This window comes from Pinus tabuliformis, chromosome 6 (genome assembly GCF_031772625.1).
Source record: "Pinus tabuliformis cultivar Carrire ecotype Pingquan chromosome 6, CPIR1, whole genome shotgun sequence".
NCBI classification, from domain to species: domain Eukaryota; kingdom Viridiplantae; phylum Streptophyta; class Pinopsida; order Pinales; family Pinaceae; genus Pinus; species Pinus tabuliformis.
The window spans coordinates 364,108,483-364,132,370 of record NC_142292.1 but is presented as its reverse complement, the minus strand read 5'-3'; the positions used below and the strand labels follow the sequence as shown (position 1 = coordinate 364,132,370).

The 23,888-nt window shown below is 39.8% G+C and overlaps 1 protein-coding gene across 1 annotated transcript in view; it reads right to left on the bottom strand.

Annotated features, from left to right (window-relative positions):
- LOC149258807 (uncharacterized) overlaps positions 1-23,888 on the bottom strand; it is a 408,511-nt gene that overhangs the window by 119,232 nt on the left and 265,391 nt on the right. The window contains exons 9-10 of the mRNA XM_089416332.1: positions 13,723-13,794; positions 13,515-13,619 (exon numbers count right to left, since the gene is read on the bottom strand). Of these exons, the coding sequence (XP_089272458.1) occupies positions 13,515-13,619; positions 13,723-13,794 (177 nt within the window). The remainder of the gene's footprint in view (positions 1-13,514; positions 13,620-13,722; positions 13,795-23,888) is intronic.

The window sequence follows — 23,888 nt, the reverse complement described above, 5'->3', positions numbered from 1 at the left end:
ACATCAAAGTGCATCCAAGATACTCCAATAGTTCACCAAACAAAAAGTGTGAATTAGCCAAAGAGGACAAAAATCCCAAGTGTGATGATGATCTCTCACAAATGAACTTGTGTTGTCTCACTAAGTCGAATTATTAGCCTAAGGGCCCTTAACATTATAAAAATGTGCAAAATACAAGCCTTGGTCACAAGCCGACCAAGTAACTTTTTCAAATTATAAATTAGCCTCCCAAATGCTAACCTAGTCGATGACATGACGCTGATGTAGGGCTGTTGGAGGGACACGTTGAGTCCTCAAGGTGCCAAGATGAGAGAAAGGGCTCCATAAATAACCAATTAGGGGACGGCCCCTAATTATCCATGCAAGTCATCATGTGGGGCCCCAAAGTGGATTTTGGGGCACAAATGTTGTTTTCATGAGTCTCCTGATGATAAAATGGCCTATATAAGCTCCAGATGACGACTCTGATGATGGTGTCTGCCCTCCCATTTCTCAAGGATGAGACAAATCTCCTCTAGGTCTCGGATTAGTTGTCACTCCATAATGGTATGTCGACTGGACACATTGGTCCACGTTCATCATCTTGCAAATAATGTGGGGCAATAAACAAATTGTTGAAGGTGTTGAGGGTTCCCATGGTGTGAAATGATGCTCTACACATGATGGGAGTCCCATGGCTCTCAATGCATCCCTTATGGTGTCAATATGACCCTCTGGTGGACTTGGGCCCCAACTAAGGTGCCCAGCCCATGATGAAACCACCTGTCAATTACATATAATGTCTAATGCGCCTCATCTCCTTCAGGTGCAATAATTCATTAGTGCATCTAAGTGAAACAAGCTTGTTTATCAAGAGCACAATGAGACTTCATATGGGATTTTCCCTTTTAAATCCAGGGCATTGAGCTCGAAGTAGTGTTACCTCTCTAAGTAGGAGTGGTTAGTAAATGACCCTATTAGGTGTTCTCAGCCCCTAAGGGGAAAGACAGGTCCTAGGTACATCCCTTAATTGATAGGGATCATGTAAATAATTATGAGAGGGATGGCACACAAGGGTCGTAATGCCATATTCCATGGGTTGAAGGGTAGCAATGATGAGGAATGTCCACATATGGGCATATAGATGTAGGAGGGAGAAATCGTGGATACATGAGTTACCTCGGGTTTTCCTTTTTCCTTTCTTTATTTTTCTTTGTATTACTGCTCGGGGTTCCAAGAAATGAGAGCATGTTGTGTATGATGTAAGCAACTATTACCCCCTTAAGGTGGATCAGTTCATCGCCCACCAGGGGTTGGGAGGTGCATGGGTTCGTTAATGATGTAGGGGCACTCATGGGCCCTAGGAACCAGAGTGATGGCCATAATGATAAGGATAGAGCTCATGTTTGGATTTTTCCCACATGCTATTTTAATGTTAGACCATATTTTGCATTTTATAATATTCTTTTCTTTTCTTTCTTGATTATGGTCGTGATATGCTTTTAACTTTACTTTTGCTACATCAACCTCTGGGGCAACATTTCCATTCTCGACCTAGATATGTGGACAAGGGGCGGGGGTGTTAAGTTATGGTATGTTCTATGCTTATAACAGTTTACTTCTTTGTCTTATTATATTCCACAGATCAGCAATCACATGTACATAAAGTAAAGTGTAGATAGAACATTAAATGATCGACAGAAAACAAGCCAAGACAAGAGACACAAGATGTGGTAGCTAGCCAGGGACAAACCCCACAATGTGTGGGTAAACCCTTTGATCAAATCTTCTTTTATCTTCAATAATTCAGCAGAGAGAAATAGTACAATAAATCTTATTTATATCAGCAGTAGCAAATCCTAGATCAGCAGCATCAGCATTAGCGACTTCATCATAAAACTAGGGCATACGATATCTCACAAACCGACTGTCGGATCGGCTTGATTCCACCACCAAAAGTTGCGACTTCCAGAGGAGGTTCAGATGAACCTACAACACAGTTTAGATGAGGAGATCTTCTAGTCCACGCAGGTCAAACTTCACTTCTGTAGTTGCAGCTTCAGTTTTAGTAGCTTCCGGCTTCACATGTGTGAGGGAGAGACCCTTTTCTGCGCAGTAGAGAGAGAGAGGTGTGATGAGATGAGTGAGTCCAAATGAGGAAAAGTCCTCCTGTATTTATACACAACGTTGGTGTTTGAATAGATGCGATTGTTGGGCTTCTGAGCCTACATGAGTTGTAGGTCGGCTTGATAATAATTCCATAATCAAAATAAATTCATATCTCCATGAATACTTATCAGAATCAGATGATCTTTATATCAATCCTACACCTCTCGATGAGAGGAATCTAATAAAAATATTATCAGCCATGAATAAAATGACCCACATGAAGTTTGGCCCTAGTTTCCAATTTTAATACTCCCTCTCAACTAGGGAGAACTTCATCTGCAATCTATCTGTCGGTCGCTATTATTCATCCATCAAATGCACTGCCCTATACAGCCTGACCCTTGCCCTGCTCTGCTCTATTCTGCCTGTTCTACTTTGTCTTGTTCTGCCCTGTATTGATCTGTATGGCTCTGCTATGTTATGCTCTGCTCTGCTTTTGTCCTGTTCTTCTCCGCTTTTGTCCAAATTATGAAGAAGAAGAAATGATCGAGGATGTATCATACTGACTCAAAGTCAGTCTTAGAGTATGTACCATTGGTCCCAGACCAGTCTCAACCAACCCAAAGTCAGCGTCATAGTGAGTACAACTCCTACCACTGGTCCCTGACCAGTAACATCCTCAATTGACTCAAAGTCAGTCTCAAAATGCGTACCATTGGTCCCAGACCAGTAACAACCGACCCGAAGTCAGTGTCATAGAATGTACCACTCCTACCACTGGTCCCAGACCAATATCATTGATCCCAGATCAATGGAGATCATCCTAGCGTAGGGAGTATGGTAGATACAACGATGCATCTATCGGTACTCCTATGGTCCCTAACTTCATTTCCCTGCTCATTGATCAGATGAGAGGTATTTCCCATGAGTCCCAAACTGCATGGGTAGGATGTCTCGACAGGAGAACTTAATCAATCCCGTCCTCATAGGAGAACACATCAATCCTGCTACAATCGCCATGGAGAACACATCAATCCAGGCCGCCATGGAGAACACATCAATGCAGGCCTCATAGGAGAACACATCAATCTTGATACAATCGCCATGGAGAACACATCAATCTAGGCCTCACCGGAAAACACATCAATCCTGCTACAATCACCATGGAGAACACATCAATCCAGGCCTCATAGGAGAACACATCAATCCTGCTACAATCACCATGGATAACACATCAATCCAGGCCTCACAGGAGAACTAATCATCCTACTGCACACGAGAGCGAATCATCCTGTTCCACAAGAGAGCGAATCATCTTGTCCCACAAGAGAGTGAATCATCTTGTTCCAATGCGCACCACCAGGGGAGGGTGAGTCACCTTGTGGTCGTATGTTGCTCCAGTAAGAACCGCAAGCCCTCAGAGCTCCCAGAGCTCAATGTATGCAACATGCAGGACCCTTGTACAAGGGTTTCTTGACGACTCCAAGTCGTTTGGGAAAATCACAGATTAGATCTTTCCTCGGGGCTTTGACAAGGTGTATCGACCTGTACATCATCTTAATGCGATGGAGCCTCCTTGCTCATCGACTTACCATATCCTAGATGATGTCTATCTGCTAGAGCAATCGACAAATACGAGATTCCTCAATAATTGAATCCCACCTCTGGTTGTTACAGAGAATCACAGTGGTCTGTGTTCAAACAGCTCGCTGAAGAGCTTCCCCAACCAGGCAGCTTCATACAAGATCATACTCATAGATATGTATCCAGTCTCGATGGTGCTTATGGCAACCAACTTCTGCTTCCTGCTCATCCATTATATCGAAGCAGGGTCCAAAGAGAAACATCACTAAAAAGTGCTCTAATGATCCTCCACACTACCTGCCTAATCAGCATTCGAATAATCATGCAGTTTCATATTTCCGGTAGTGTATCTCAATCCATGAGAGATTGTGTCCTGAAGACATCTCAAAAGATTCTTGGCACCAATCTAGTGAGGCTCAACCAAATATGAGCTCACAATGCTAGCTACAAAACATATGTTCGGACATAGGTTCACCAAGAACATCAATGCGAATGAGTTTTTGAAACTCAGAGGCATTTCCCAAATCTGGTCCAACATCACTACCATATAACTTCTGAAAGTTAAGATCCTGAGGTAGTCATAGGCTTGCAGTCCACCATACCAAATCTTTTCAAAATCTTCACCACATATTTTCCTTGAGATAGGAAAATTTCCCTTAGCTTTTGCCACACTTCAAGTCCTTGGTTCTTCATTTCAAATTCAGAAGCCAACTTCCTCTTAAATTTGTGAATGAGAGGGTATGCACCTGTTAGAAAGAGGTCATCCACATACAGCACCAGTATGAGAGGCTTGTCATCTTCAACCTTAAAGTAAAAGTTAGGATCGGCTTCACTCCTAGTGAATCCCAACTTCATCAAGTAGCTATCGATCCTCTCATACCATGCTCGGGGTGCTTGCTTCAGCCCATAGAGAGCCTTCTTCAACCTGCATATATGAGATTTTCAATCATAAATCTCAAATCCTTCGGGTTGCTCCACATAGACCTCTTCTTTGATCGAACCGTGCAGGAATGCGGTCTTGACATCCATCTGATGTAGGTTCCATCCTTGTGAAGCCACAAGGGCTATGATCAAGAGGATGGCCGTATATATGGCAACAGGTGCAAATATCACATCATAGTCTATACCTTCCTTCTGGGAGAAACCACGAGCAACAAAACAAGCCTTATACTATTCCGGACTTCCATCTGCTGCAACTTTATCTTGTAAAGCCATTTTGAAGTAACAATTGTCTTGTCTTGGGGTCTAGGAACTACTTCCCAAACATCATTCTCCATAATGTTCATAGCATCCTTCCATACTTGATGCTTGATGGCATCTGAGAATGATGAAGGCTCATTTTGTATGATCGTGCTCATGATGGTCAGGTATCCCTGATACCTGTTAGGTTTCTTACTTTCATGGAAGGTTCCTCAGGGTGCAACATGTCCTTCAGCATCATCAAGTATTCCCCTAAGCCATGAAGGGCTCTTCCTAGAAGAGGGAAGCTCAGGTGGATAAATAAGATCCATGAGTTCCTCCACATCAGGCATCATTTATCCATAGAGACAGCTTCCACAATCGTATGGTTCTTCCTTTCCGCCACACTATTCTGCTCAGGAGTATGTGGTGTAGTAGTCTCCCTCTTAATGCCAGCCTCAGATATGCTTGAGTGAACCAACTGTAATATATCAGAGGTCTTGCTTTGGCTTGAGGGGAATGGTCCCCTTTTGAGCTTTCCTTCGGCACATCCTAGACATACACATTCTTTCTCTACTCGGAAGTCGGGCATCCCTGTCACCATTTGTCTTACACCGGGTAGAGCTTTATAATGAAGGTGGGAAAACCTTCAATGCCAAAGTTCGGACTGAAGAGATGTGTCATAATCAGTGTTGATAATATCGCCGAGATATCGGCGATATTCGGAAATATCGCGATATTTTCGGCGAGCCAATATATCGCCGAGAAAATATCGTGATATTTTCGGCTTTTGAAAATATCGCGTGATTTCCGAAATATCGCCGATATTTCGGAAATTATCGCGCGACAATCCAAAATATCGCCCGATGACTGTAAAAAATTTCTGCACGACCTATAAAAATCCGATTTTGGTTTTTTTTCATATCATTTTCATTTCTGATTGCTGGAGAAGGAAGGGGAGAGCTATGTGGTTGCTGCCAAGGAGGGTTTGAGCGTTCTAGGCCCTAGTATTGATATGCTATTCATGGTAATGTTAAATTCTTAAAGTAAAAGTGACATTCTCCTTAATCTTCATTTTCATCCTTTTACTTAAATTTTTAACATTACCATGAAATGACTCAGGATGTTTGAGAGTGGTTCCGGCCTCATTGGATTTCATATGGAGAAAGTAGAATTTTAGATTTCATTTAAAATGCAGCAGACTTATCAGTTTTTTAGGATTTCAGGATTGGGAGATTGTAATGTTTCCAGGTGACCACCTGTCCGGGCTACCCCTGCCACCAGTAGAGGACATGGTCTACCTCCTATAGCTCTTACTTCTAGTTCTTCAGCTTCTAGAGCATAGCAAACTCCACTGCCAACTCCACCAACACTAGCATCTACATCTAGAGGGAAAGGGAAAGCTGTGGCATTTTCTCGCAAGAGGAGCAGAGGAAATCAATAGGATTAGACTTTAGTTATTTTCTTATGTGCTTGTAAGTTGTACATGAACAAAGAACATTGAATATTCAAGAATCAAGACCAAGCCTATCACATTCTAATTTCTAAATAGTAAATTTTGATTCTATTTATTTTTTTAAAGTGAACTATGAACTTTGAGAAGTAATTATATTTTAATTTGATTGCAATTTAATATGGATAAAAAACTATATTTTGGTATATATATATATAAAACGTGTCCCCCATGTCTTGTTCCCAGGTCGTTGTGTTTCGTATTGAATACTCGTATTTACGTATCCTTCGTGTCTCGTGTCCTCGTGTCATGTGACTTAGCTTAGACAATATTGATGTATTGTCTCCGTTGAGGGTGGAGTCTGAGGAGCCCCTCTTGGAGGAGTCACCTTCATGGTTAGAGCCAGTGGCAGATGATCCATTAGAGCAGGGGCAGCAAGAGGAGAACTCAGAGTCAGAGGAGCAGCAACACTCAGAGGAGGAGGAGGAGGAGGAGGAGGACATTGCGGGAGCATCAGCATCAACACCATCTGCTATAGATATAGGAGAGCATAGCCCCATACCTAGCACTCATTATTTGACATTAGGTGCATAGGCAGGGTCAAGGCCTCCTACTACTAGGGGCAGGCCTAGAAAACAGCCCATCATGTTTTCTCGTAAAAGGGGGAGAGGGCACTGATTTCAGATAGATAGCTGCTAGTTTTATTTGTTGTGCTACATATAACTCATGATGATGAGATACTTTTATATATGTGATGTTATTTTGTATTGAATCTCCACATTTGAGTCCTTGAATGGACAATTATCAGGGATCAGCAGGATTTGGTATCGCCTTTGATGTATCATTTCTATTTGACATCATATATATCAGTGTTTTCTTCATATTTATGTGCCAATGTGTTTATTTCATGTTGTTATTGCTTTATATGTTTAAAAATCTGAAAAAAAATGAATATATTATGCATTTTTTATGTTTGCCGATATTTGCCGATATTTTGCCGATATTTTCGCCGATATTGCCGATAAGATATTTTCTGGACCCTCGCCGATATTTTCCCGATACCGCTATTATCAACATTGGTCATAATATATGACACCTAGCGGACTTCCATCGACCTGATAGAATGAATCAACACGAAACCCAAGAGTAAAGGCATCTTTAACATTATTTTTCCATATACGTACCTTGCCATCGCTGAAGGTTACCTTGTAGCCTTTGTCTTCCATTGTCGATATGGACACCAGGTTCTTTTTGAGGTCAGGTGCATTTAATACATCCTGGAATTTCTAGCCTTCTTGAATGGTTGTCCTCTTCCTTGATTTCCAGCATTCCTTTTACTTTTGCTATTGAATTTTCCATCCCTTCAATTACCATGAGAGGGATTTTGATCATCGTCACGGTGAGAGTCCTTTTTATCAGGGCATTCCCTTGCATAGTGACCTGCTTTATCGCAGATGTAACATCGTCCTTTTCTTCCACCCTTAGGTCCAGCCTTTCCTTTTGATTTAGTCCCGGAATTATTTCTTTTCTTAGCATGAGAAGAAAAGGCAGCAGGAGGACCTTTAGGCATGGGCATTTCTTGCTCTTCTACCCTTGTTTCTTCTTGAATGCATCTAGCCATTAATTCCTGGAAACCAGGAATTATATTATTGTTCAGAAGCGTAGTCCTGAACACGTACCATAAGGATGGTAATCCTCCAAGCGTCGTGAGTGCCATTTCTTTGTCAGTAATAGTCTTCCCAATAGATAGGAGATCGTTTTTGATCTCGGTGATTCTTAAGAAGTATGCTTGCATACTCTCATATTTACCCTTCTTGATTTCCCTCAGTTTATTTCTAAGAAACAAAACTTGATTTACATCAATAACTTTAAATATACTCACCAGTCTATCGTAGATTTCCTTGGAGGTGTCCAGTTCAGAGATGTAGGCCACCAAGTGCTTGTCGATAGAGTCCCGGATGATCTTCTTTGTTTTGACTTCTCCATTTTTCCATTTGTTCTAGGCAGCAGCAGATGCATTTGATGGAGGCTCAACAATATTGCCTCTTACATGGTCCAACACTCCTTGATCTTCTAGGGTTAGATCGATAGACATCTTCCATCCGTGATAGTCAGCTTTCTCACGGAGCTTGTCTTCGGCAAGAAAGAGTGTTGAGGACCCCATAGTTATTTTAGGATAGCCTTGCCAATCTTCTCTTCGGTGATTGCTCTTGCTCTTGCTCGGGCTTTGTCTTCACCTCGGCTCTGATACCATGTTATGTTATGGTATGTTCTATGCTTATAACAGTTTACTTCTTTTTCTTATTATATTTGTTAGGCCCCTATACTACTAGTGTAACCCCTTATTGTTATTAGTACAACCCACTTATTATATTGATGTACCCATGTAGTGCCCATATTTTTACTATTGTGCCCCATAGAAGCCCACTATTGTTATTATTGTGCCCTTACATTATTATTGTTATGTCGGCTCTGATTATGTTATGACCCCTTAGACTCCTATATATAGAAAGGAGGTATTTTCATTTGTATCATCCAAGAATTGTTCATTTATGTAATGTAAAGGAGGTTGCCCCCTCGAAGAGATTGAATTCTAAGGCATGGATCTATCTTTTCTATCTTTTGTGAGCTGGTTTCATAACATTTGGTATCAGAGCTTTGGATTCTAGGGTTTCGCTGCTCCAAACAGGTCATCGTGGTATTTTCGCTATAACTTTTTTCTGCGACATTTCAGAAGCTAAAAAAACCCATTTGAGAAGAAATCGCATTAAATATCGGGTCCAAATTTCAGAGATTTTTGCACTATATTTGCGGAGATATGATTTGAGGAAGTTGGTCTTTTTGCAAACTCCTGAATTACATTCCAAATAAGTGACCTGGGGAAAATCGTCATAACTTTCTCTCTGAGTATCGGATTGAAATTTCGTAAGAAGGTCTATAATCAAGTCATCTTGGGAGATTGTGCATAACTCTTTCTTGGAAAATCCAATTTGGATCAGACTGGTGGCATTGGAAAGAGGACAGAGAGGGCTACTACAGGCCACAATTTTAGAACTTAAAGATCTGAAAGTACAGAGTTACAGTCGTTTCAAGATCGAGCTCCTAAAATCAAGAAAAAGCAAGATGAGGAAGTTTGATGGCAAGGATCCGGTAAATTGGATACTTCAGATGGAGCAATATTTTGATCTACATGGTGTACCACTGTTACAAAAGGTATGTATTGCATCTTCATATTTAGAACCGGATCAATTTTTATGGTATGAAGGGATTTGTTCTCATAAACAACTTGTTACGTGGTCAATTTTCATGGAGGAAATGATAGCACATTATGAGGATACAAAGAGCAACACCTTCTATAGAGCAACACCACAACAATTGGAAAGAGTAAAAGGGCTTTGTGACATAGTGGAAAACAAAATTATGGAAACCAGGAAGCATAACCCTCACAATTATAAAGATGTTGTTTCTCCTAGCCTTCCACAACCTACAAGGGTTACACCACAACAATTAAAAGAAAAAAGAGAAAAAGGGCTTTGTTACAATTGTGATAGCAAATGCACTAAAGGTCATAAGTGTGCTGAGAAGAAATTATTTTACATAAAATATGAAGAGGAGGAAGAAAAGGATCAAGAAACATCAAAAGAAGAAGATATACGCCAGGACCCCACCCCAGAGAATGAAGAAATGAATCAGACCATATCTTGTAAAGCATTGGCAAGAATTACCACTCCTCAAACTCTCAAGATAGAAGGACATATCAAGAAGAAAAAGGTGCAAGAAGTGAAAGATCACATCGAGAAAGAAGAAATGAATCCAACCATATCTTGTAATTCATTGGTCGAAATTACCACTCAAACTATCAAGATAGAAGGACATATCAAGAAGAAAAATGTCCAAGAAGTGAAAGATCACATCGAGCATCAAGAAATGAATCCGACCATATCTTGTAAAGGATTGGAAGAAATTACCACTCCTCAAACTCTAGAGATTGAAGGACATATCAAAAAGAAAAAGGTTCAAGCAGTGAAAGATCACATCGAGCATCAACAACAAGTTCTCCAACTTTTAAAGGATAATGCCACTTCGATGCAAAATCAAACGAAACAACATGTAGATCAACATCATAGTGAAAAATGTTTTGATGTAGGTGATTGGGTATTTTTACCGCTACATCTTCAGCAAGCTATTTATGAGAAGGAAATGTTGGCAATACTACATGCACTTAAAAAATGGTGACCTTACCGAATGGGAAGACTCTTCAAGGACGAGGATGTGGAAGCATTATTTTGTGCTATTTCTATTATCCAACCAGATTGGATAAATGAAGCAAGGGATGAATGGAAGAAGGACGAAGAAGTATGGCCACTTATTCAAAAGTTGCAAAAGATCCCAATTCAAACAATATTGCTAGAAATTGAAGAGGAAGGAAAAATCATATTGGAACCTGGAGCAGTCACAGAAACAAGAACCCGACAGCTACGAAATCGATCAATTTCAGAGTATCTCATCAAGTGGAAGAACTTACCCGCTGAAGATTCCACATGGGAGGACAAGAATTTTATACAGAAGCATCAAGAACTACTCAAGCGTTGAGTACAATGCTTTTTGAAGGAGAGGGGCATGTTAGGCCCCTATACTACTAGTGTAACCCCTTATTGTTATTAGTACAACCCACTTATTATATTGATGTACCCATGTAGTGCCCATATTGTTACTATTGTGCCCCATATAAACCCACTATTGTTATTATTGTGCCCTTACATTATTATTGTTATGTCGGCTCTGATTATGTTATGACCCCTTAGACTCCTATATATAGAAAGGAGGTCTTTTCATTTGTATCATCCAAGAATTGTTCATTTATGTAATGTAAAGGAGGTTTCCCCCTTGAAGAGGCTGAATTCTAAGGCGTGGATCTATCTTTTCTATCTTTTGTGAGCTGGTTTCATAACAATATTCCACAGATTAGCAATCACATGTACATAAAGTAAAGTGCAGATAGAACATTAAACGATCGACCGAAAACAAGCCAAGACAAGAGACACAAGATGTGGCGGCTAGCCAGGGACAAACCCCACAATGTGTGGGGAAACCCTTTGATCAAATCTTCTTTTATCTTCAATAATTCAGCAGAGATAAATAGTACAATAAATTTGATTTATATCAGCAGTAGCAAACCCTAGATCAACAACATCAGCATTAACGGCTTCATCATCAAACTAGGGCAGACGATACCTCACAGATCGACCGTCGGATCGGCTTGATTCCACCACCAAAAGTTGTGGCTTCCAGAGGAGGTTCAGATGAACCTACAACGCAGTTCAGATGAGGAGATCTTCTGGTTCACACAGGTCAAACTTCACTTCTGCAGTTGCAGCTTCAGTTTCAGTAGCTTCTGGCTTCACGTGTGAGGGAGAGACCCTTTTCTGCGCAGTAGAGAAGAGACTCTTTTCTACGGAGTAGAGAGAGAGAGATGTGATGAGATGAGTGAGTCCAAATGAGGAAAAGTCCTCATGTATTTATACACAATGTTGGTGTTTGAATAGATGCGACTGTTGGGCTTCTGAGCCTACATGTGTTGTAGGTCGGCTTGATAATAATTCCATAATCAAAATAAATTCATATCTCCATGAATACTTATCGGAATCGGATGATCTTTATATCAATCCTACACCTCTCGACGAGAGGAATCTAATAAAAATATTATTAGCCATGAATAAGATTACCCACATGAAGTTTGGCCCTAGTTTCCAATTTTAACAGGGGGTGTGTCAGTGCCTTGTGGACCTAGTGGTCATGTGGAACCAGAGAGGGAAGATGATGAAATAGGGCTTGTAATGTGCGTTGGGGAGTGAAAAATGTGGAACAGGAAAACGGGACCGTGCTACCAAAGTCTGGGTTTCCCAAGTAGTGTCCTTCCTAAAGCTATAGGTCAATAGGGGAGATCCCAGGGGACTAGGGTTGAGGATTAACCCCCCATTTAAGGTGAGGGAACAAGACCCCGCTCAAAACCCACCCTTCTTCCATGTCACCCACTAATCCATGCCCAAAATGCCCAATGAAAACAAGCATAAGCACCCAATTGCACAATGAAAAACATACCTTTCAGGTTGGATTGCCAGCCTTCGTACATATGCTCTTGACAAATGACTGAGAGGACATATGACTGATTCAAGGAGCGGAGATCAAATGGCACAATACATTGGCTACATTGGTGCCTGTCAGGGGCTGCTGGCTAAAGAGATGTCTAGGAGAAAAATTCTCCTATGGGGTCACCCACTTTTGGTGGGTAACAGGGGGCACTCAACGCAATGGAGACCATTGCTTCTCAAGGGGGGAGGACTAATCTAGGTGGATATCGATGGCCATCAACTTGCACTGCTTCAAAGCGCAATTCTCCATTTTGGTAGTTTCTCGACAATTTTTTGGGTCCTAAACTTCTGAGGCCATTTTGAGGCCCTAAATGATGTTTTTTTTACATGGCAGGAACCCAAGCAATAGCGATAAGCAAAACCTAGGTCGGTTGAAATGTGTAATTCTTAGTTAGACCTTTCCAATAAGTTACCAAGTGCGCCAAATGGATATTGTATGCAAAAGTTATGACCCTATGAGGTTGATGTACCAACTAACCCCAGTGGGGCCCATAATCCTTTTGGCATTTCATCTCTTAGGGTCAGATTTTTGGATGTCTAGGGTTTCCTCATTGCTTTTGATGTTAAAAAAAGAATTTCAACCTCATTGCAACTCACTCTAGCGAAGGCATGTAGTCATCACGTCTCTCTTCATAAATAAGCTACCAACATTCGAGCTAGTCCGTTACATTCTGCATTTATACAGTTTGACCACTTTCCATTTATTAGGAGAAGTCAAGTTTCAATGTATCTTTATGTTTTGGTTACAAATATGTATTTCATTTTGTTCCTTTGATAAATCTGGATCATTATACCAGCAACTACAAAAAGAAAAATGACATGAGATTGAACAATTGCAAGTTTTATAGAAATGGCATTGTCTACATTTTCACTTTGGATCTCACAATTTTACATACATTATATATGAAGGAAATGGAGGACAATCTAATGCTGATAATGGTGAAAAAATAAGCTTTATTTGAAAGGTGAGTATTGGATAAACTAATGTTTACTGACACGTATGAAGCAGTCCAAATTGACTATGCAGTTCAATTTCATTAGAGACAAAAATATTTCACCTGAAGCATACGACACAGCATTGGTTCTTGAGCAATAAGATCACTTTTGGAGATTTTGTTCAACTGATTATCAAGTTCATGCAAAACTGTTTCTGCAAGCTCCATCTGCAATTGCAATACACATGATAAGACAACTAACAAAAATGGTGCTTTATTTCAGATAATTCCTTTACCAATAGGGCTAAACGTTTAAAGAATAAACAATTACCTCCTTTGTCAAAGAACCCTTTTGTGTTGACAGTGCCAGAAGTTTGCATTTAAGTTGTTCCTCGAGTCTTTTCTGCATGTATAGATACATTCAGATTTCTATTTGCACACCATATCATACCTTTCATATACCTTTTAAAATAAAATCACAGCTACAAGGCTTTCCAAGTTGTCTTCAAATTTCAGAACACACAAACCAAACGAATAAAATCCAGCAAAGAAAATTAAAACTAAACACTGGTTGTGACAAATGTAGATATTGTAACCATCATGACTGTAACATTAAAGCTTTAGCCTACTTGGGTTTCTATCTTCTTCTCTCGAGATTAACCCTCACATATAGAACACCATATAAAATGATGTCAGGTATTCACACTGAAAGGGTTTAGACATTTTGAATGAACTGGCAATACATGATTCTTATCGGTGCTGAAATTGAGCAATTTCAGAACCTGTCCCTGAACATTGGAAGCTAATATCCACAATCATGAATAGAATTCAAGCAACGCACACACTTCCCAACTATGTGTATAAGACTGAGAAAGGACAGCTGGTTTCCAGGAGGAAAAAGTTGGCAACTTCCAAAGGAAGGGAAAAAAGAAGTTAACTTCAATGGGGCAACAAGAGGAAATCCAGGGAAAGCGGTTTATGGAGCAGTACTAAGGGATCAGAGATGGAATATTTTTGCAACAAATAAGCAAAATATAGAGGAAGACACAAACAATCAAGCTGGGATCTTGACTTTGATAGCAGGTCTAAAGATCTGCCAAAAGATAGGTACTAATGACATCATAGTAGAAGGAGAATCTCAAACTACATTCACATACAAAATATAAATCAGATCCTGGCAACTGGAAACTTAACAACCAGTTAAAGTGACTTAAATAAGTAGGCTCAACCTTCAGGAATATTGACTTCCACTGTGTAAGAACATTTTTTGACAAACCTGCTTAGACACAATGCACACCAAATATTCACGTCGAACACAGCTCCAAATATTATTATTATGATGAGCTACACAACAATATAGATATTGAACCCAAGGGATTAGCTCAACTGGTTGTTGCCAATGTTGCTCAGAATTTTGCTACTTTCATGCCACCAAGTGTGCAGTTTGAACCCCTTGGGTGCAACACACTAGAGATACTATCCACAGATGTGGGAAAGCAGCCCTTGGGTTTCTCCACGAGGTTTTCCTTGGGGAAAAAATTAATCAGTTATTTATTACTATAATAACTCCAAATTGCCCAAATACATTCCAACGCAATTATTATAAGCCAATTTGAAATAATAACTCTATTGATGTCTTCTATACTAAATATCTCACTTATTGCCCACTACCAAGCTGGCCCACTATTTACATATGCATTTGATCCTTATCCCCTTATATAGCCCCATTAGGTTCATTGCATACATTACATAAAACCACCCATTTGTAATATTCTTTTTAGGAAATTAACAGTGAATAACAGAAAAACATGCTCATGAACATCACCCAAAAATGGAAAACATATATAAATAGCAGATACACATATATTGGCACCAAAACTAGGTCTTTATATTAAATTTTGAGTTCAATAAGTACAATATATTGAAGGAAAGAGGAACCTGGGCTTGCTGCTGCAAGCAAGCAAAGCCTCAGGTTGATAAATCACTGCCCAAGTGCTCAAACATCAGCCCAGCTAAGCTCTGCGCAGACCCAATAAATTCCCGCTCCTACTGCTGGAAGAAAACAGTGATACTGCCACCCTTGCGCTCAGAACCTCCTGAAATTGCAGTTGGTGCCTCTCCCCAATGTGCTCAACAAAACCCAGAAAGTAATATGCCCCAGACCAACCACCCAGAAAACCTACAAAATGATGCAAACTACCAGCTAAGTAATAAAACGCACTGCAGAACAAAATGGGATTTCGGGCCTTAATACTACACAGAAAATTCTGTAAATTTAACCGGGAGCTCTCCTTTAAATACCCATAAAAGCCCAGAAATATTTGGGCCTAGTTCCCACCTTCCAAAATTACCCCCAAATAGAGTGAGCACCTCCCCTTGCTGGGAAATTCGTACCACCCAAAATTCTGCTGCAAATGCCCACCAAAATAGCTGATCAATCCATCCAATAATTCTCTTGATGCCCCCTAGCACAAATCACCCCCAACTCTGGTCTATCCTCCACAACGAATATAAAACACAGGCCCTTCAATCAGCCACTTATGCGCATGCCCAAGAAGATAATTTCGACTTGAAGTGCTACCACCAAATCAGCCTGTAAGTCACCTGCAAAATGCTGCCAAAATAATCAGGAAATGGGCCTCTAATTTCCCCGGAACAATCTATGATTAGTAGCTCTCTCCTCCCAGAAGTGTGTGGTCCTTGCCTATGCCCAGTTTGCTCCAGAATAGCTCGATTTCCCCTACAGAATCCCTCCAGTATAGCCTCAGATGAATAACAATGCTCCGCTAGGGTGGTGTTACCACTCAAACTAACAGGGGTCCTAGGAGGGAATCCTAAAGGGACAATTGCTAAGTCAAAGGCAACAATGGAGCAATAGCCCATTGTCACCTCAACTAAAGCTCCCTACTCTTTATGGACTTTCACCGATGGGAGGAGACCTGGTATGATAAGGATAAGGATCACAAAGATGAATAGATCAAAGATAGGATGAAGGGTGATCCTAGAAGCCTATTCACAAGAGAGGCTCAAGATTGTGGCTTGCTTATCTTGGAAGACAAGATGGAAGGCTCTCTAGGAAGGGCTTGGGGAGAATTTCAAGGGTTAGGTTTTGAGTATGTGTCTTATAAAGGAGATCCCTAAGCCCTAGAATTCTGAAGCTTGGGTTCCAAGCGATCTTAGAAGAATTAACCTTGATAATGCATGGAACCACACGGGACCAAGTGGACCCAAGGTTAGGTCAAGAGGATAGGATTTAGCAACCCATGATATACTTGACCTAATTAGGGAGGGGGTAGGGATCAAGGAATGAATTTTCAATGAAAAGAAATGCAAGGATCCCAGTGAGGTTTCTAGCCTAAGGGAAACCAAGGGTAAGAATTGGTCTTCGAGCTAGGGCTTGTGATATCTCAAGATATCATTGTCAGAATCTCATGAAATTTCTAGGGCTTCTTTAGGACACACCATCGCAGTTGTAGACGAAAAATCTAAGTATTTGGATGGCTAGATTGTGAGGTAACTGATGCCCTAGGTGACCTATGCAGGTTAGGCCTACAAAAAGAGGGGAAGGTGAAATAAATAAGCTTTAAAGTGATCACCAAAGGAGGAACAGTGCTTTTTCCTTTTGGAGAGATGGAGTCATAGAAGATTTAGAGTTTGGATTGATTTCCATTTGTCAAGGAGGCCTAAGAGACAACTTCGTTGGGCATTAGGGCTTAACGGAAGTAGCTTCAAGGTCATTTATACTTCATTCAACATGTTGGAATTTCTAAGTCTAACTGTTAGAAATCCTTCATGTACTTTCTGATTTATTTCTCCTACTTGTTTTGTTAATTAACAAGTTATTTACCATGTAAATATTGAAAATAAATACAAGTACATGCTCAACACATATAGATCATCAACTAAAGGAAAAACAAGAACACAAGTGACACTATTATTTTTGGACTAATGTTCCCGAAAAAACCCAATGCAGGAAAATCGATGCAGCTATCTGAGGGTTTTATTATTAAGCAGTTTCAAAATACAATATGGGTGCCAGAAATGGCTCACCCAACAAAGAATGCACTCGACAGTAGTACCTCTTAATCGAAGACAGATATTCCGGCTAAAAACCCCGGATGAACAATCCCATAGCTCTCAGCTCCAATCTGCCCCACAAAATCTCCCAGCGTCTGCCTCTAGGGACTGCGTCAGCCTCTCTGGCCCAGCGTCAGCCCAACTAGCCCTGCGTCAGCCTCTGGAGCCTCTGCGTCACCCACGCTGGCTCTCCTCAGGCACTGCGCAGCCCTTGGCTACCTCTGCGTGGCCTCTGGCTGCCTCTGCGTGGCTTCTGGCTGCCTCTGCGTGGCCTCTAGCTAGCTCTATGTCCCTCTCTCCCAGCTTCTATGCTGATGCTCCCAGTACCCTCTCCGCCTCTCTGCTTCTGTATTCACTGCCCCTCAGCTACAACTTTGATCACTCCTAAGATTTCCTCAGCAAGCCCTGCCCCAAAAAAGCGAATTCTTGATCAACTCGGTGTGTTTTCCAAGTGACCCTCAAGCCTCCTCTTATACTTTTCTCATTGACAATTCAAAGGCCGAGATTAAGTCCCTAATCAACGACTAAGATTAGATCTGGCTTGATCCATGACTTTTGGACCATTCTAACTTAGTTTTATATTAATTCACATTAATATTTTATTTTCCCTAAGTTTAAACTTAGGGACTCCACTAAAAATATTAATGATTTTAATATCTCTCAAACAAGTTAGATTCTACCCAAACCATTTTTGGGTATTGGAGATCTCATGTGCTTTAGCCTTGTTGACCACTACGTGTCAACTACCCATAGCTGTAACCCCCCCTTTTTCACAAAAGGGATAGCCCCTGATCGATGTGTTCCTGCCATCCAGCTATCATCATCAGCCTGAGGATCATCTCATAATGTAAACCCAATCTACATGTGTATAATGTAAATAATCTCAACAGATCCATGTCGTGTATGTAATCACCTAGGTAAACCTAGTTTTTTGGTAACGATTTGCATTTCGGGAAGTTTTTTGTCTCACCGATACATTCTCGGATGGTCGGCGGAGTTTTCCTTCAGCCTTACCCCAAAGCCGGAATGGATTTTGTCACTGAAATCTTAGGGGAGTCCTAGTGTTCTAGATCGAGTCTATGTAAAAGTGATTTGGGAATATTCCTAACTATTTGGTTAGGTTATTTTATTACAAATTGTTTGATCTGCTAGATTATATTTGTGTCGCAGAATTGGGTAGTCTATGAGGGTCTTTTGCAAATGGGTTTTCCCCCTTGAGATGTAAAAATGTAAAAATCATGATGTAAAGTGTCTTGAGGGTTAGAAAAATAATTTATCCCCTCATAGGTCCTAGGTCCTAGGTAAATTTAAGTTTTCCAGAGATGAAATTGGTGGATCCTTTAAAAAATTAAATCTTAACAGGTCCAGGGACTAAGGTTAATTGATTATTTTGCTAAATTTTATGCCTTGGGTCCCTGGGGTTAAGTCAAAGTCAAAATTTTGAGGAAATAAATGCAAAATTTTAATTTTTGATATTATTAAAATGCATTTAATTGAAAAATTTGAAACTTCCTCAATACTTAAAATTTCAACGGATGAGATTAAAAGAAATTTTGATCCTCATCAAACGGTCGAGATCACTTTGACAAGGATCACCCGAACTAGCCGTTGGAGATTTATCTTTAAATAGGAGGTCATTTGTCAGTCAGTATCATCCGATCTTTTGATCCTGTACTAAGCAAAAAGCTCTCTTGTAATCTTTTTATGAGCAATAAAGAAAGACTTTGGGGTTAATTTCTGCTGGTGTTACTCTTCATGGAAATGCTGTAAGATGTATTATTTTCACGCATATATTTCTTTTTGGCCATTGATATAGCTTTCTAAAGAGCGATTTGAGTACAGGTATCTTGCTTAGTCACTGGGGTTTGAATGGTAATTTAAGTTTTGAATATAATAGCATGTATCTCTATTAAATCTGAATTTTATTATCGTTTTCTCACTCTATGTTGACGGCCGAATTGAGTTTTGCAGGAAAATCCTTGATTATTGGATCATCGGGCGTTTTGGGAAGTTCTCGGCTAAACCAGCCAACTCCCAATCCGTGTTTTCTGAAGAGCCCAGTTTAAATTCGATCCCAGGCTTATCATAAGATATTTTTATGGGTGATGCATGAAGGGTTTCAAGCTTAATACCTCCTCTAAAATTCAAAATTTTTTAATTTTTATGTGCTAAATTGTCAGATCTGGCTATTGGGAGCTGCAGATCATCAGATCTGGGAGCGGAGTCGGACTCACACTCCCTATATCTGATAGATCTACCATTTATGTACATAGATCTGTGATTAATTTTAGTTTTCTGACTTGGGTTTTCGGGGTTTTAGTGTTTTTTGGGTCTTTGTGTATATCGTTTGGGTGTTTTTGGTTGTATTGCAGCTACAAATCTGAAGCTGAAAGTTGTACAGAGTCCAGATCTAGGCCCTGGAGGGTAAGATCTGGATCTCTGGAGGTCCATCAGTATAATTCCACAGGGAGATTATTTAATTAATTTTACAGTCTAAGGGTTTCAAAAGTTTCAAATCTGAAAAATTTTATAAGATCTGGGAATTTCGTAGCAGGTGAATTCAAAATTTTATTAAGTTTCCAAAAAGACTTCAAAGGGTTTCTAGGTTTTGTTCCCTGGTTCTTTGGGTTTTATTGTGCAAATTTGATTTTTTTTTTTTAAACCCTCTCAGCCATTGAACTCCTGTCTGCTTTATCTCTTGGCTATTCACTAGCCATTCACGCTATCTGCTCTATTTCTCTGCTAACCCTTCTCACTGTTTTTCACAACTGCCCAAAAGTGACCTCATGCTTCTCCCTCATACAGATCTCTCTTATCACCATTCCTGCACTCCTCTCCTTTGTTGTAGCCCTCAATTCTGCCAAACGTTGCTGCATCGATTTGTCTTCATCACAGTCCTCGCTGCCCATCGCATAGCAGATCCATACACTGCCTAAAGCTCACCCCATCTACGCAGCTTCCTCCGTTGAATCTTGCAGCCAATCCACGCGTCCCCTCTTCCTCACGCGGCCAGCGCCCCACGCTCATCGTGCTTATCTCCATCTCTTAAATCCGCTACCACCCGCGTGATCTGTGTCAAACCCTCCTTCACACATCTGCTCGCTGCTATCCAAGCCTCAAACCGCAGTTCAATCCTTCCTTTGCATGCCTGGTCCCTCTTTCCTCCACCACCTTCATACGCTTCCATTTCCGCTCGTCCAAACTCCCCACACTGCTCCATACTCTGTGGCTCCACCTGCAAACGTTCACAACAAACCCCGCGTCCATCCCTCAGCGCCATCAAGTTGCCAAACCTGCGATTTTTTCTTCCTTTTTGCCGTCGATCTCCTCCGCGTGAGCTCCGTAACTCCTACTCCTTTTGACCTGCAGCTGCAAATTAAAACGCGATTTCATTTTTTTTAATCTCTTCATCTTTGTATATTCGATTAGGGTAAGTTTTACTATTTGATTTTTTCTTTTCCTTTTTTTATATGCGTTACTCTAGAGTTTGTATAATTTTTAGTTTCAACTTTGTTTTGGTTTTCATTTTTTAATTTGATTTCACTTTTATTTTTTATTTGATTTTGATTTTGAAAATCATTAAAAAGGAAAAACTTAAAATTTCTATAAAAAAAGAATTAAATTTTTAAAAATTTAAAACATTTAAAAAACCCTTTAAAATTTAAAATAAAAATAAAAAATCGATTTTGTTTTCTTTGATTTCATTTTTATTCTTTTGGAACAATTATAGAAGTCTTAAAAAACATTAAAAAAAAATAATTAAAGAATATAAAATTAGAAAAATTTTAAAACATTAAAAATTCCTAAAAAAAGATTTTGTCACTGAGAACAAACAAAATCAAGGGGTTTTTTTGCTTAAACTTTAGAATTTTTAATGTGGCCTATGGCCCATTTAATTTTTTTTATTTTCTTTAACCCTTTGATTAAATTAAGTTCTTAAAGAGAATTAAAAATTTTTAACCTAACGTTCCTTAACATCATTTGGTCATTAAATACAATTTTTATGATTTCTCTGTGGTCAAGGTGCGATAAACATTTTTAATCATATTTGGCTGTTAAAGAAAATTTATTAAATCTAGATTTGGGCAGTCAGCGAAAATAATTTTAAATCTAGAATTTCTTGCATATGGATTATTTATGATCGTCGCTTTTAAACGTTCTGGATGGCTTGTTTTTTTGATGGTTAATTCAAATATCGAAGGCACTGGTCTATAATTGTTTCTATCTTGTGGTCGTGTCTTGTTTACATTGGCGTTTAATCTATCAATCTGATTTAATCATTTAGATTCATCAAGTTGTCCATCGTTAAAATCTCCTAGAGCTTGTGATCCACAGGCTCTCATCCATTTACCTTATGGACTACCCCCCATTGACTTGCTTAGGAGAGAGTCTAAACGGAGTAAGGATTAAGAGTGACAGCCCTTACTCTGAGAGTTGTCGCAGTACCTAAACACTTTGCGCGACAACATTATTGGCGCCGTTGCCGGGGATAGAGTTTTTCTGTCCTTGGTCCTCACGACATTCATCTTTCATTATTTCAATCATCTCATCTTTTCCGCCATTCATTAGCCTGTCAAGCGGCACGGCATTTCCTAGCGTCATTTGATCTTTTCATTGCCTTATCATTCATCATCTCATTAATCATTTCATCTGCACTTTTAGCACCTACACATTTCGGTTCGTTTCTTGTTTGGGTGGTGACTCCACTTCTTCCATTTATTATTTCTCAGACAAGAAGCCCTCCCTTCAATCTGGTTGTTTGTTTCCTTTTGGATCCTAGAGTTAGATTCATGTTCAAGTGGCGACTCCATTTCTTTCATTTCTACTAGAAGCTCCCTTCTTGTGGATCTCTTGATGTTTCTTGAGCAGAGGTCTCTCTCTATCATCCATTTGGTCCCTCATTATTCATCATGGCTTATTCGTTTACCCCATGTCATTTTACTGATGTTCTCCATGATATTCCGGAAGTGGCCATTCATAAATTGTCTTTGTTCTCGGGTGGTGATTCAGTCGCTGTTAGAAATCATCTATGCAGGTTTTCTCGTATAATGCTCATATATTGTAGTTCTCCCCAGTATGATCATGAAGATGTCAAAATGTGTCTATTTGCCTTTTCTTTAAAGGGTGATGCTTTGAATTGTTTTAATAATTGTCCTGAATATTCTTTCGCTTCTTTACAAGACATCGTCAATGCTTTTAATCTATCAATTTGATTTAATCATTTAGAGAGAGTTGTCGCAGTGCCTAGACACTCTATGCGACAACATTTTTGGCGTCGTTGCCGGGGATAGAGTTTTTTGTCCTTGGTCCTCACGACATTCATTTTTTATCATTTCAATCATCTCATCTTTTCCGCCATTCATTAGCCTGTCAAGCGGCACAACATTTCCTGGCATCATTTGATCTTTTCATCGCCTTATCTTTCGTCATCTTGTTAATCGTTTCATCTGCACTTTTAGCACCTACACATTTTGGTTCGTTTCTTGTTTGGGTGGCGACTCCACTTATTCCATTTATTATTTCTCAGACAAGAAGCCCTCCCTTCTATCCGGTTGTTTGTTTCCTTTTGGATCCTAGAGTTAGATTCATGTTCAAGTGGCAACTCCATTTCTTTCATTTCTACTAGAAGCTCCCTTCTTGTGGATCTCTTGATGTTTTTTAAGCAGAGGTCTCTCTCTATCATCCATTTGGTCCCTCATTATTCATCATGGATTATTCGTTTACCCCATGTCATTTTACTGATGTTCTCCATGATATTCTGGAAGTGGCCATTCATAAATTGTCTTTCTTCTTGGGTGGTGATTCAACCGCTATTAGAAAGCATTTATGCAGGTTTTCTTGTATAATGCTCATATATTGTAGTTCTCCCCAGTATGATCATGAAGATGTCAAAATTCGTCTATTTGTCTTTTCTTTAGAGGGTGATGCTTTGAATTGGTTTAATAATTGTCCTGAATATTATTTCGCTTCTTTACAAGACATCGTCAATGCATTTAATCTATCAATCTGATTTAATCATTTAGATTCATCAAGTTGTCCATCTTTAAAATCTCCTAGAGCTTGTGATCCACAGGCTTTCTCATCCATTTACCTTAGGGACTACCCCCCCTTGACTTGCCTTGGAGAGAGTCTAAACGGAGTGAGTAAGGATTAAGAGTGACAACCCTTACTCTGAGAGTTATCACAGTGCCTAGACACTCTGCACGACAACAAGCCTCCACCAATTTTCATGGGTAGGGCACATTCGATGCTACCCCAAATCAACACAACAATATTTGGTGACTTTTCAATACAATGATGTCTCTAGGAACATTTAGTCATTCAAACATGGCCCAATCATGATACAACAATATTTAGAGTGTTAATTTCCACAATTTCATTCCAAGAAAAGCAATAAATTAACCCTAGAATAGAGAAAAT